The sequence below is a fragment of the Nycticebus coucang genome, chromosome 18, assembly GCF_027406575.1.
Source record: "Nycticebus coucang isolate mNycCou1 chromosome 18, mNycCou1.pri, whole genome shotgun sequence".
Classification (NCBI taxonomy): Eukaryota; Metazoa; Chordata; class Mammalia; order Primates; family Lorisidae; genus Nycticebus; species Nycticebus coucang.
Window position 1 is genome coordinate 75,673,373 of NC_069797.1, and position 14,863 is coordinate 75,688,235.

The 14,863-nt window shown below is 47.3% G+C and overlaps 1 protein-coding gene across 8 annotated transcripts in view; it reads left to right on the forward strand.

Annotated features, from left to right (window-relative positions):
* The window catches only part of SEC14L1 (SEC14 like lipid binding 1), a 94,282-nt gene extending 80,184 nt beyond the window's left edge, over positions 1 to 14,098 (forward strand). For 7 of the 8 annotated variants that reach the window (XM_053568295.1, XM_053568292.1, XM_053568289.1 and 4 more), the window contains 10 exons: positions 677 to 866; positions 2,814 to 2,902; positions 4,297 to 4,367; positions 5,183 to 5,354; positions 5,687 to 5,821; positions 7,789 to 7,923; positions 9,820 to 10,071; positions 11,179 to 11,357; positions 11,752 to 11,853; positions 13,534 to 14,098. In XM_053568295.1, the coding sequence (XP_053424270.1) occupies positions 677 to 866; positions 2,814 to 2,902; positions 4,297 to 4,367; positions 5,183 to 5,354; positions 5,687 to 5,821; positions 7,789 to 7,923; positions 9,820 to 10,071; positions 11,179 to 11,357; positions 11,752 to 11,853; positions 13,534 to 13,549 (1,341 nt within the window). In that variant the 3' untranslated portion in view covers positions 13,550 to 14,098. Of the gene's footprint in view, positions 1 to 676; positions 867 to 2,813; positions 2,903 to 4,296; positions 4,368 to 5,182; positions 5,355 to 5,686; positions 5,822 to 7,788; positions 7,924 to 9,819; positions 10,072 to 11,178; positions 11,358 to 11,751 lie in introns of all 8 variants that reach the window. The other variant, XM_053568297.1, reaches the window with a different exon arrangement.
* Positions 14,099 to 14,863: the final 765 nt, after the last annotated feature.

Genomic DNA, 14,863 nt, shown 5'->3' on the forward strand with positions numbered 1-14,863 from the left:
CAAATAACTATACTGTTTAATTCTAGTCATGCAGAAAATAACCATGATGATAATAGCTACCCTGTGTTGTGTGCCACGTACTAGCCCCTGTTTTAAGCTCTTTATTAAATCCTCCTAACATCTCTGTTTTACATAGGAGGAAACTGAGGCACAGAGAAGTGATCCACCCAAGATCTCATAACCAGTGGGTCAGGATTTGAACCGGGCCTTTTGGTTCTAGAACCCGCATTAGTAACCACCCCCATGTAATCGTGGCCCTTTCTGAGTGAAGAGGCGGCTGGCAGTAGTGCCGTCTGCAGGAGGCCCCGTGCGTCAGCAGCACCGTCCGTCACCAAAGCCAGTCTGTTTCTACACTCTGACTTTTCATTTAAGTCTTTGCATTAAGTGATGCATATACAGCAAAATACATAGATCATAATAATTCATAAATTTATAATAGTTCATAGAATTGAAATGTTTGCTTAAGAAATTAGGTATGCTTTTGCTCTACTTTGCTGAAACTAGAGTGGAATACTGTAAAGATTATTCCGACTAATGACAATGATTTTCTGAAGTGTTAAGGAACATTTTCACTGTTGGTAAGAAGTGGGAGTTTTACCGTCTTATTCTCCTAGCAACTTGGTGTTTTCCTTAGTAACTTTTAATATTGCTTAGAAACATCTTTTTCTCTTAATAGATTCCAAAAGATGAGCATATTCTCCGGTTCCTACGTGCTCGAGATTTTAATATTGACAAAGCCAGAGAAATCATGTGTCAGTCCCTAACCTGGCGGAAGCAGCACCAGGTGGACTACATTCTCGACACCTGGAACCCACCCCAGGTCCTTCAGGATTACTACGCGGGCGGCTGGCATCATCACGACAAAGGTGAGGTGTGAACTTGAAGCTGCATTTCTGTAGTTACCTGTCTTGGTATGTCATTGAAGACATCCTTAGAGACCTCCTTCCCTAAACTTAAGGGGGTCCCGTGAGTACGTTGTCCCTCCTCACTTTCAGAATTTGGAGACTTTCCCCAGCTTGAACACATGGGTGGTAAATTGCACTGTGGACGTACTCCCCACCCTTGGGCAGCCCAGGAGGGCTGCGACTGCTTCCTCAGGGACTCAGAGGTCAAAGAACTTCGCTTCCCTAGTTCAGTGGAGTTAGTTGTGACCTGCAGACTGTCATGTCTGCAGCAGAGTTTTGTCAGTATCTTAGTGCTAATAAAGGAACTTTCCAGTGACTTAAACCTGTACACTGTTGTAAAAATGCTAGCTGGGTATTTCACATCACAGCAGTGATGAGTGTCTGCTTTGGGAAGTCACAAGAGCACAGAGAGATTGTGGGGCACTTAAGTGAAGATAGTTTAAATGAGAAGTTTAATAAAAAGTAAAATGTTTTAAAATGAGAAATTTAGAACATAATTCATTTGAATTGCTTTACGTATCCTGCCTTACAAAAGACCTGCATTGTCAAAGATGTGTTCTGATTCCTGATCCAGAGTTTGAGAGCTGGTCACAACTGAGTTGCAGACGCTGGAGAGCAGCCGTATGGGATTGCTTAGACCCGACCTGCTCTCCTGCCTCTGAACAAGGGCAGAGCTAAGCTCTGACTTGTCTGTATTTCTGGACTTAATCTTTTGTATTTCTCCAGATTATTTGTAGCTTTATTAATTTTTACCAGAAGCATATAATATTTATACATATAAACCTACATAGTTGACCATCTCCTTAAGCTGACCTACCTTTCATAGACCGGGCCGTACAGCAGGCCTCGTTCCTTGTGTTGACCACCTGTGTGTGGACCAACTTGGGTGGTCATCTTACTGAGGTGCTGCTGTATTTATTCTGCTTTGTGACCCGGTCCTTAAAAGGTTAAAAAGTTTGGTAGACATTGACAGGTGTGTCTCACTAAATGTTGGGGAAAACTTAGAAATTTGCCTTTCAACAAGATTTTGGGGCACAGAAAACATTTTGCTTTAAGTAGGACAGTTTTGTAAAGCTAGACTCTCTCTCCGTGGACGTGGAGTTACTGGGGGATAGATACAAAGTAAACGTTGGTCCCTTTCCTCCTGTGTCAGGATGACACTCCTCCTTCTCCACTAGTAATAGAAGATAAGTCTTAGCTCCTGTTCAGGACCATAGTCCCTCTGTGTTCTTCCCGCTACTCCCCTTTGACATCGAGTGGTGGGAGGCTAGGTGTGCTAGTACAGCCGTTCCCCCTCTGTGTAGCTGGTCCTAATGAGAGGACGTCACATGAGTCAGGTTCCTCTCAGGCTGTGAAGAAGCAGAGAGCCAGCATGTTCTGGTTGGTGCGGATTTCAGGATTTCCACAACATTCTTATTTATGTTTGTCTTTAGAGTGGGAATTGAGGGAGGCTAGCATTTTAAAAAAAACTTGTTAACTTTTTAATTTACGAAATTATTTTTCTAAGAAGAGAAATTTTAAAATTTCTCTCTGTATTCATAGAGAAAGAGTCTGTGGGTATTCTGGGGTTCCCTGCTATTGAAGATTGGGGCTTTTGCCCAGCCCTGCTTGTTTGGTGAGGGACTGGGTCCAGTAGGGGTGGTTCTAGCCAGGCTCTGCTCCCCCTCCACCCACACACACAGCCGTCTCCAGGGTGCTGTGTCAGTTGGCTTGTCTTTTATAATTTGGGGAGAAAATTGACGGACACATCACCACACCTGAAAATCAGTTGCTGCTTCTGTGGGAGGAAAGAACTTCAGGCTTCTCTGGAATACAGGAGAACACATTTCCTCAAGGTTCTCAGAGTTGTTTGTTCAGCTTCCCGTCAGGGATGATGTAGATAATACCCTTCCTTCCCCTTTCCTGCAGACGGGCGGCCTCTCTATGTGCTCAGGCTGGGGCAGATGGACACCAAAGGCTTGGTGAGGGCCCTGGGAGAGGAGGCGCTGCTGAGATACGTAAGTGCTCGGCTGCGGGGACGCTGTGCTGCGTTTTCTGCCTTCCTTTTCTGCCAGCAGGATTGGTTTCCTGCAGTGGACTTGTTACAGTAAACATGTATTGCTTTTGTAGTTAGAAAGGAAATATATGCTTTAATTTCAACAAAGAACACAAAAGTTATAAAAATGTTTTTCACAGTGGGGGCATCAGTGAACCAGTGTCCCTCCTCATGATGCCTGCTTTGGAGCTGATTCTGGGCCGCCCTTTCCCCTTCACTCCCACGTCACAGTGGTCCCTGCCCTTCCACCCCACTCTCCTGAGATGTTTTGCATGTCAAATCTCTTAACTGTGTTCTTTCTGTTGGCATGTCCTTAACGCAGGCTCTTAGCCTTTGGTCTGGGATCTGAACCTTCATACACTCTGCCAGCCTGTCTTTCCCCTGACTCCTGGCCCACCTCTTCCACCCTTTCCCAGAGAAGTATGTGGGCCTTAATTTAAAAATAAACAGAAACTTAGGCCAGGCACAGTGGCTTACGCCTGTAATCCTAACACTCTCGGAGGCCGAGGCAGGTGGATTGCCTGAGCTCACAGGTTTAAGACGAGCCTGAGCAAGAGCGAGACCCTTTCTCTAAAAAATAGCCAGGTGTTGTGGATGCCTGTAGTCCCAGCTACTCGGGAGGCTGAGGCAAGAGAATCGCTTGAGCCCAACAGTTTGAGGTTGCTGTGAGGTGTGACGCCACGGCACTCTACTGACAGTGACAAAGTGAGACTCTGTCTCAAAAAACAAAAACAAAAACCTTAAAGGCCCGTCTATAATCTCATGCTAAGATTCCTGATGGTAGCTTCTTGTTATAGATTCTGCCAGGCTCCCCCTACCATGTGTGTTTGTGTGTGTATACATAAACATCCACGTGTGAACACACACACACACACACACAGGTATGGGTGGATTTCTTCCACAGGGAAGGTTTTATTCATCTAAGGCGAAGGGCTTCGAGTCTGTGCTGAGACTGCCTTTTCTCCTGGCCGACTGCTGTGTGTGGAGTCAGCATGTGCCCACACTTCGCAGGCACTTCTCTCCTACTACTCCACACACGCTTGTTGTGAAGACAGACCCAGATGGAGTCCCCTGCTCACCTGGTGATTCCTCTGAACTGTTAGCTCCCTTCCGATAGCCCTCACCTTTGCCATAGATGTTAGTGTTTATTCTTTTTTGAGAGTAAAAGGTTCTTTTTTGTTGTTGGTAATGTGTTCGGCACGTGTGGATATGTGAGAAAGCTGATTAGCTGCCTTCTCTGGTGCGCGCCTGCCTGTGATGTGCTGTGTTAGTGTCGCCCTCTTCCGTAGCTCGATTCAGGAGTTTCAGCCTCCGTGGACTAATCCTGGTAAATCTTTATGGCCCTTTCATGTGTAGGTCCTCTCCATAAATGAAGAAGGGCTAAGACGATGTGAAGAAAATACAAAAGTCTTTGGTCGGCCTATCAGGTAGGCATGGGATTTTAATATATTTCTAGTTGATTTTTAGAATGAAAATCTAGTAGTTTACTGTTTCCCAAGGTGTTCTAAAAAGTAGAAAAGAGATACATATGTAATATGGTCAGGTATGAGGGCAGTCGCTGGGTGTTGGCGTTTTTGCGCTCCCAGGCATTGCCGGCACGTTAGTCTGGGGGTGCGCCTGTCTGCTTAGTCTGTGGCCCTCAGGAGCCCAGGCTGCAGGCTGTCTGCTTGCTGGTTTTTGCTCCCTCTCCCAGACTATTCTGTGTTGACCTATACTTCTAGTTACTGCAAACTGTGGTGAAAATGTGCAGTGATTTGAGGTTGACATTGAGAAGGGTGGAGGTGGTTCACTAGAAGATAAGCTCCATGAGGCAGGGGTTTTGAGGGTTTTTTCCCCTCACTGCTGTATTCTTGGTTCTTGAGACAATACTTGACTCAGCAAATATCTGTGGAAGAATAGCTTAGTGCGTTTCAAATGCAGTGCATGTTAAGATGCCAGTTGTGTGCGGCAGGTCAGGGGAGCGGCTTGGCATGCCTCGGGAGAGCATTCTGGGGCCTCGCTTGTGGAATCACAGAGCACGTCTGAGAGAGGTTTTTAGTCATTGTCAGTCAGCTGTGGATTGTTTTGATATGTTAAGGATTAATCCTACCATGCTAATTCTGTTTGTTTTAACCAAGAAATACAGAGTTGATAGCACTATACTTTTTAAAAAATTGGTATATATTTGGAAATGGCTATCAGTGACCAAACAGAAAAAAATACAAGACACAGTTTGCTAAACACTTCTTTGGGCAACCTGCAGCTCATGGACCTGCTTGGTGGACCTGGAGGGGCTGAACATGCGCCATTTGTGGAGGCCGGGGGTGAAGGCCCTGCTGCGCATCATTGAGGTGGTGGAGGCCAACTACCCCGAGACGCTGGGCCGCCTGCTCATCCTCCGTGCGCCCAGGGTGTTTCCTGTCCTCTGGACGCTGGTGGGTGTGGAGCCTGTTTTGCGGTAACTTTTAGCATCTCTGGCCATTCAGAAGGCAGATGAGCACACATTGAGATGCAGGTGTCTGTGACCTTCTGTTTTAACCCATTAAGACAAAACAGATGTGCCAAGAGAAAATTTCTTAAATTGTTTAAGGAGGGGAACAAAAGCAAAATTTTTCTGAGTGTCCTGATCCCATGCAGACAGACTTTACAGAAAAAGTGTGTCAGTCCCTTGCTCCTGCCCTCCCATTTGTATCAATTATAATTTTATTCTTTGAAGGTGAGACAGCAAAGCAAATGTGACCACAGGGTCTTCTCTACTCATTTCCAGGTTAGTCCATTCATTGACGACAACACCAGAAGGAAGTTCCTCATTTACGCAGGAAACGACTACCAGGGCCCTGGAGGCCTGCTGGATTACATTGACAAGGAGATCATCCCGGACTTCCTGAGTGGGGAGTGCATGGTAGGTTTGGGCACAGAGCTGCACATGTGGCTCCTTGGAAGGAGGGAGATGGATGTGTGCTCACACAGATGATTCTGAGGACTTCTACTTTGGATTGTTTGTTTTTGTTTTGTTTTTTTTGGCTGTCATCTCTCTGATCCAAGGTTAAACTAAAGAGAACCATTTAGGTAATTGATAATGCAATTATCAATTGATAATTTCTTCTTTATTAAATACAATTGAGAATTTGTTTTAGAATCTATTTGTAGTTGCTTTATATGTACAGATTTTTATATGTGAATCAGATCTTTTAATTGTTTTAGAGGTGCTATGCATTAAAAAGAATACTCTTCAAATCAAATCAATTCTCAAGATTTCTCCCTTGACAATAAATAAATCAAAGTAACATTTTTGAAATGGAAAAAATTAAGAGGAATAGTTTTCTTTCATGTAAACTTGGAGTTTTTGATGCATTGAGATAATAGGCAAAGGCCTCCAGTTCTCTCCCCTGTGCGGCGAGAAGCCTGTGCAGCCCCAAGTGCACAGTTGCACCCTGGGAGAGTTCAAGAAACTAGTGTCTGTAGTGGTCCAAGGGACTTGCGTGGTGGCAGCTGAAGCCAGCAGGGACTCATCCTTCTTAGTAGGAAGGATGTTTAGTCATCCTTCATACAAAGTGAGCTTCCTGAGATGTGTGCCCTCTGGATTTGACTCCTGTATTTAGCTGGTTAGTTGGGCCTTCGGGGGAATCTTTCTGAATGGTTAGAGAAATTGAGAAAACAGAGGAGATTAACTTTGAGCTTATCATTTCCACTTTAAGGAAACTGCAGGCATAATCACAGTGTAAGTAAATTATAGGACTGTGACTTACCATGGGCCCTGAGATAAACCCCGAGGTCAAGGTTATGGAAACCCACGAGCTGGGTTCATTGTATAAGCAGTGGCTCCATGTTTTTGCCTGTCATGTAGTGACGGCCGGAGAAGTTGAGCTGGAGCTGGAGAGTCGCTCAGCACATCATGCCTGCAGGTGTCACGCGCTGAATTCTGTGGCGCACTCGTTGTATGAGAGTGTTTGTAACTGATTGAGCTGTTCAAACTTTGGCCTCATAGGACTTCTCCACGACTCTGCTGAGCTGCCGTTCAGGTGGATGTTGAAGAGGAGGCCATTCCCTTCCTCTTCCAGTGGCTAGAGGGTGTTTGACCACTGTTCAGTCTTCTGTTTTCCTGACATTATGTCATTGCTGTGACATTTTTCCCTTCATGCTGCACGTATTCCCTATGTAGTTGCCTTCCAGGACTGATAATATCGGGAGTACTTGGATTTCGTGAACTTGAGTGTGAAGTCATTGTATCAGGGTCATTTAAGGAAATTTATGATACGTACAAATTCTAATTCAACTTCACCTGTTTCAAGCAAATTCAAAAGAAATTCACCTTTATTAGTTTTTTGCTGGTGTTATAGACCAGTCATTGACTTGGATCAGACACAAAGCTGTATTCATTGATGATATATCTTGATTATTATTTCATGTAATAAAAATAAAGCCTGTGGCTATGGAGAATAAAACTTTTCTTAAAATAAGGTGGGTGCTGTAGCTCAGAGTGCTGGCCCTGGGGCAGCAAGTTTAAGCCTAACCTGGGCCTGATTAAAAAAAAAAAAAAAAGTAATGGTTTTCCTTTACACTGTAGTATACATACTAATAATTACCTTATATAAATCGGCTTTAGTAATTGAGTCCAGTGCCTTGTGCATATTAGTATGAATTCTGGGGCCTCAACTATTCTTATTTATTTTAACTGAAACACATGTATTTAAGTGGTTTGTTAAAAAAAATATATTGCTCAGTAGTACAGAGTATTTTACGACCTTGGCAGTGTTGTCCATTTTCTAAGCAGCTTCCGGGAGTTGGTGTGGTGCTGGCCCTCGAGTCTGGGCCTCTCAGGATCAGTTTGTGTTTACTCAGCTCTTACCGCCTTGTTTACGTTTCCAGTGTGAAGTGCCGGAGGGCGGACTGGTCCCCAAGTCGCTGTACAGGACTGCAGAGGAGCTGGAGAACGAGGACCTCAAGCTCTGGACAGAGAGCATCTACCAGTCTGCGAGTGTGTTCAAAGGCGCCCCACACGAGGTACCCTGCCCGGGACCCCTGCTCCAGCTCTGCCGCCAGCCTTCCTTCAGAACAGTCAACCTGTTTTTCTGGTCTTTGTCTTTAGATTTTTGTTGACATTTGATATTTGGTTTTGGTAAATGTCAGCATGGAGGAGTGATTCTCTCACACTCACTCAGGAAGCAGCTGTGCTCGTCAGGTCCGTGAGAGTACCCGGAGGAATTCTGACCTTTTGCCTTCCATTTTACTGAAGACCCTTAGCACAGAGGTCCGAGTAGCAGATCTTTCCTTGTAGGAAGATTTGGCTTCTGAATTTAGTTATATTTAATGGTTGTAGAGGTGAAGAAGTAGGAGTGTGCTGTGCTCTTATGCACCTGTGTCTGCACTGTAGCATCTGAGTGACCTGAGCTGCACCTGGTCTTGCCCTTCCTTAGCTCTAGGGCAGTGGTTCTCAATCTTCCTAATGCGGCGAGCCTTTATTTAATACAGTCCAAAGGGTCGCGACCCACAGGTTGAGAACCGCTGCTGTGGAGGAAGGCTTGTGGCTCAGAGTTGTTGTAGAGTATGGTGGCACTTTGTACAGAGCAGGTGTTGAGTAAGACTTTGGGGCTGGTAGTGGTGGCCCAGAGCTGACCCCTTCCCGCTTTCTGCCCTCACAGCACCTGACTCAGGTCATTATTTCTGGGATCAATGCTTCCCATGGCCAACTGCCACTTGCAAGGCAAGTGCACAAGGAAATACTGTTGCTGTGATTTGAACAAGTGGAGACAAATTTGGTGTGATTTGATTCTCATGATTCTGTGGGGGAGTCTCAGATTTCCAAACTGTCTTGAGCATTATGTGTTAGAGGGCAGGCTCTACAAGGCAGAGTCCTTGCTTGTTGTTTATTAAGTAACTGTCGAAGTCGTGCATGTTTGAAGAACTTAGGGACATGGTATGTTTCAAGTGAGTCACAGGGCATCTGTAAACATGAAAATGGCAAAAACTTCAGTTCTGCTCTGGGGATTAGATAAAGTACAAATCCAAGACAGTAGTACACCTAAAATGCTGGCCGAATGAAGTGTCCTATTGTGACTGTAGGAAGGAGGTGCCTTGTCAGAATGGGGGCCAGGGTCTCAGTGTGTGTCTGCTCTGGGGACCCACTTTGCTGCAGAGTTGGCTGTGCCATGTAGTGCCCCCTGCTGCTCTCGAGCCTGTCAAACGGCATTCAGCAGTGGGAGGTGGCAGTGGTAGGACCCAAGAAGGAGTCTGGCTCACAGAACCGCCAGTGCAGAAGGTACGGTGGGAGCAGGCACAGGCTTCCCCGGGTGGAGGTTTTTCAGTGAGCTCAGACCTCTGTGGGCACACTCATCCCCACACTGATCTTGGGAAGCTAACTTTGTTCCCTGCTGGGAAGCTTTCTATCTACAGCGGTAAGTTCAGCTGGAGCACTCCCACCTCCATCACCAGAAAGCCACCAGCCCCGACTGCCACCGTGCCCTTGTGCAAGCCGCATGTGGCAGGCCTGTGCCTGTGCCCCTGCCTTGCCCCGGCTCAGGGCACTGCCCTTGGGCCCTTTGCCTGCTGTTTATCTTACTTCCACCTTCTCTGGGCCTTTCCAGTGCTCTATAGCTTCAGATGTGGTGGACTGCTGTCTGCAGGATGGGGGCTGGGATCCTTGGGCTGTAAATCTGGGTCACAGAGAGCACAGGGCCTGGTGGGCAACACACGGGGCAGGGAGCATTGGTTAAAATAGGGAAAAGAGCAAGTGTAAAGCCCAAATGGTGGTGCGTCTCTATAAGAGACCTGCCCACGGGGTCCCAGCACACAAATCTGGCTGAGCAGCCCTAGAGGGGACAGTACTGAGTACCCAGGTGTGGCGTGGGCCTGGGTGCTCATGGGGCTTGGTTGGCTGGTGCCTGCCGCCTGTCTTTCCAGATTCTCATTCAGATCGTGGATGCCTCTTCGGTGATCACTTGGGATTTTGACGTGTGCAAAGGGGACATTGTCTTTAACATCTATCACTCCAAGAGATCCCCACAACCACCCAAAAAAGACTCACTGGGGGCCCACAGCATCACCTCTCCAGGCGGGAACAACGTGCAGCTCATAGACAAAATCTGGCAGCTGGGCCGTGACTACAGCATGGTGGAGTCGCCTCTGATTTGCAAGGAAGGAGAGAGCGTTCAGGTAACACTACACCTCCGATTCCCTGCGGCAGCAACTCTGTCTCGAGAAGTAAGAGTCTTTTGCTTCATTCTCCCCAAGAAGCCTGTGCAGCTTCTTGAGGTGCCACCTGTGCACATGCTGTTAGGTGTGTGCAGATGTGTTTCTGCTGCTTGACAACCAGAGGACCCAGGAAGCCACGTGAGTCCTAGAAGAAAGGCGCTCAGCCTCAGCAGTGGTTTTGGACAGAATCCATGACTTACATCTGAAGCGCATGGATTTTCTCAAAAGCAGCACATGACAGGAAGGAAAGAGCATTACGTGCACGTGTACAGCTGGGTTTCAAGACGGAGGCATAATTTGACCATGTCGTGTTTGTCTTTTTCAAAGGAAAATCACCCTAAATAGAAGTGAGAGAAACAAGCACTTAGAGAGAACTATTAACTCTCATCACCAAACACTCTAATTTGTTTAAAAGTGCTGTCAGTTCATTTTTAACATTTTGGCCAGCTATTTTGAGTGCTCTGCCCTTCATCATAGATGCATGATTTCGCTGCCTTTGCAGTTCTCAGGGATAAGCCTGTCATTGGTCTTAGGTACAGATTAAAATCAGGAACATTTTAAGCTGCATTATCAGTCTTTAATTCCAGAATTAATGGAGAAAGTAATTTTCATAGATTGATGTTCTCCTGTAGATTGACAGCCTTTTACCCAGAATCTGCTGGTGGATTATTGGAAGTATGTCAGAGAAGTAATTGCCTAGTCCCAAGAACCTCCGCTGAGCCCCCAGCCCAAGCAAAGGGCTCCTCCAGAGCTCTGCCAGGCACCTGCTTCCGCGTGGCCTCCCTCCCCATGGGGGAATGGCCTCATCAGGATGACAGGCACAGTCTGTCCTTGCGGCCTTCCCAGCGCACAGCAGAGGCCTTGCCACATTCAGCAGATGGAAGGACATTATTGAATTCCTGATAGTGAACCAAAATAGCAGGCCTTTAATCCTGTTGAGATGGCCACGTAATTACTGTTAGATGCTAATGAGACTTGGAGACACTGCCCTTGGCATTTGTCAGAGCCATTTTAGGGTAGGGATCGGAAGGAAGCCCTCCTCAGCTGCTATTGCCTTACTTGTTTTAGGGCTCACATGTGACCAGGTGGCCGGGCTTCTACATCCTGCAGTGGAAGTTCCATAGCATGCCTGCGTGTGCTGCGACCAACCTGCCCAGGGTGGACGACGTGCTGGCCTCCTTGCAGGTCTCTTCCCACAAGTGCAAAGTGATGTACTACACCGAGGTGATCGGCTCTGAGGATTTCAGGTGTGGCTCCCCTGCCCACAGCAGCTGCTACAAGAGTTGGGTGTGGTCGGATGGAGGCTGGAGTTCCGTGTTGCCTGTGGGGGTCAACAGTGATGGTGGGTGATAGGGATACTCGGGGAATGGCATTAGGGTCATTATTGGCACCGAGACTCCCTGCACGTGTGCAATGGGAGGGTGTCAGGGAGGCCTCTGCTGCCTGCTTCTCCATGTCTGTGCACAGGCCATGGCAGCTGCCCCCCCAGGTAGGACACTCAACCCCTCCACTTTCTAAGTGCTGCCGGAGCAGAGGGCAGGATGGGCTGGGAAGTCCAGCAGTGTGGGCAGGTGGGCTACTTTCAGGTGTGTCCTCATGCCCTATTCCCCCACCATCACCACCACCACTGTGCTTTTGCAGAGGTTCGATGACCAGCCTGGAGTCCAGCCACAGTGGGTTCTCTCAGCTGAGTGCCACCACCACCACCTCCAGCCAGTCCCACTCCAGCTCCATGGTTTCCAGGTAGTGCCGCGATGCCTGTGCCTGGTGTGCGGAGGGGATGGCCACGCCTGCTCGGACAGCCAGCCGCACTCCGCTGCCACCATGGCGACACTGTGCAGACTCCTCACCTCTAGATAGCAAATAGCTCTCCAGATGGTTAATGTAGTCATTTGACCCCAGAACTGTCTTGGCAGGTAGTTTTAACTCTAACCCTAACTCAATAGCCATAGATTTTGTATACAGCTTGCACAAAGTCAGAGCACAAGGGCTCTCCTGGGAGAGAAAAGCAGTTTATATACTAATTAAGAGTGACTTTATCTCAAATATTGATGCAAAAAATTTTTCCAACAAACTCCACATTGTCCATTAGTGAGTGAATTCCTGTGACATCCTTCAGAGATGAGTCCCACCTCCTCCCATGGAGCAGAAGCTGCCAACTCGTTTCCCCTCATGTCTCCTTGCTGGTAGTTGAGATGGTCTGTGAATTTAGTGATAGCCCTTGAGGTCCCTTCTCCTCTGAGGATTCAAGGGCGGCCTGCGGAGCACCCATTCCCCGGCCTCATCCACTCACTGTTCTAAAGTGGGTGCAGGGGCTCAGGAGGGACCCCCGGGACTCCCTGTGACTCGAGGAAAACTCTGCCATCATTAAACATTACTGTCTCCTTCCTCCTCTTCAAATCACTTTGGTATTTTTCAGACCAGGATTTTTATGTGTGTCAGCTTGGGTATAGGGGATTCTTTCCCCTTTTTCTTCTGTCGCTCTTAAACTGCAGCATGTTCTGAACGCATCGTAGGTCATCTCTGTGTTCGCTAGTGGCTTTCTGCCCTCAGAAAGGTAGCCTTTCTGGTCACTGGAGGGTATTTTGGAAGCAGAGTAAGTCACATTTGCCATGTTAACACTCCACAGTGTGTAAACGTTTTAGCTAACCAGCACCGCACATTGCCACTTGAGGGTGGCGTGTTGCTTGTAGGAGCTCTGCTGCTTTGTGCGCGGAAGTTGTAGACTTGTGTGTGTGTGCATGCGTGGCGATGGGTGCTGGTGGGGAGGGGCAAATAGAAACTTAGGTCACAAAGGATTCTCCATAGAAGCAAATCAATGTGAGGTTAATTTGCCTTTTACATTTATGTTTGATTCCTGATGACAAAGCTGCTCTATCTGGTGTAGGCCCTCATTTTTTTCAACTTTTTATGGGAAAAGCAGTTACTTGTGAATCTGTCCAAGAGTTGCATAGGAGTAGCCTCCATGCTTAGGACATGAGATATGTTTTTATGTGTGGCAGAGGCTATGCTTTTAAAGGTGTGTGCTGAAATCTACACAGCCGTCCTCTGTGTGCGTGGTGGGCACATAAATGCTAGATTACGCTGTCCTAGCTCCACTCTGAAGGTGCTAGTGGTGCTGTGTGACCACAGAGCCATGGAGGCCGCTTGCCCCATGGAAGGGAGGGCTGGGGCAAGACCAGGCGAGCCCTTACAGCTGCCTGCACGCTGAAGACGGCTCTGGGCCTCTCCTGGGCTTGCCTGCCTTTCTGGGGCGCACCTCTGTGTTTCCTGTAGGGGGTGAGCCCTGAGGCCTGTCTCCCACAACACAGCAGGGGCAGTTAGTGCCTCCGCGCGACTCTACTCAGCGCTTCCCGTTTCCAAATTATAAGGACCTGAGAGGGTCCCTGCTTTCTCTTTCTTCTCTCTTTCTCTGTGTCTCAGATGGCGATTTTGCTGACAGCTGCCAAGAAAACGCTCCACTCAACAGTCCTCATGTGCCCAGAGATGTTTATAGAACTATTTGAATTGCAGCCATCCCCTCCCCCCACCCCCAGACTGAAGATCTGTTCTTTTTAAGTTGGTTCAGGAGTGGCACGGTTTTACCCCTAGAGTTTAATGCATCTCTAGAGTTCAAAGCACATGACTGCACAGCGCTCACAGGGCCTGCTCTGAGTAACAAACCCCCCACGCTCCTCAGGAGGAGGCCGTGGGCATCTGTGGTTTGAGTATGCAGTTTGCGTATGTCTCTCTACTTTCAGTACCTTGCCACTCTTTTTAACATGCTGCTGTCATTTCCCTTCTTTTTTTCAGTACTAATGATTCTTTGGTTTTCCCTCTATTACCAGTGTCTTAATTCACTTTCCTTCCTGAACTCATTATTTGCATATCAAATTCTGTAAATGTTTTGTAAACATATTACCTCACTCTTGGTAATACAATACTGATAGTCTTTAAAAGATTTTTTTATTGTTATCTATAATAAATGTGAACTGTTTAAAGAAAAAAATGTCTTTTTCTTGTTGTGAAATGGCAGTTTCTCTTGAAGGTTTGAAATTCCTAGGGGATTTGAGAGGTTGAAGAAAGAAGAGAGCTTCAGAACCCAGAGTCCTGGTGCTGTAGAAGTTCAAGAAGGGTGTTTAACTTGTGCAGGACTGTATTTTATAGGCAAGTAAACCATCCTGCAGGCAAGTCCTGACTCAGTGTTTGTAATCTCCTCGCTTCTATAAAAAGATACGACATACCCTCTCTTAAAATCAGCCAGATCAAACATGACTATTACGTTTTGATATCTGATGTGATGTTTCTTTCTTCTTTTTCTTTTTTTGCAGTTTTTGGCTAGGGCCAGGTTTGAACCCACCACCTCTGATATATGGGGCCAGCGCCCTACTACTTTGAGCCACAGGCACCGCACTTATGTGATGTTTCTTTAGTACTAAAAGGGGTCACTTAATCAGGTGCCTTGCAGAAAATAAAAATAGGCAAGTGTGGGCCTTCAGAGGGTTACCTGACCCTGGCCCAGCCGGTGGATCTGCAGGGACAGCGTGGCCTGAGGGCAGAGCAGACTGCTCTCTCCACTGAGCACAGAGCAGGCAGAGAAGAAGCTTGTGGCTGGCTTGGCAGGGTGCAGAAGCCAGTGCCGCCTCCACCAGGGACTTCAAGGTTATTTGCTTTCCTGGTCAGGGTCTCTGGGTTGGTGGGACATAGCTGAGGTGTCTGGCAGTGCCTCGGGTAGGAAGTAGCAATGCCTGAAGGTGTCTTGCATTTCTGTGGT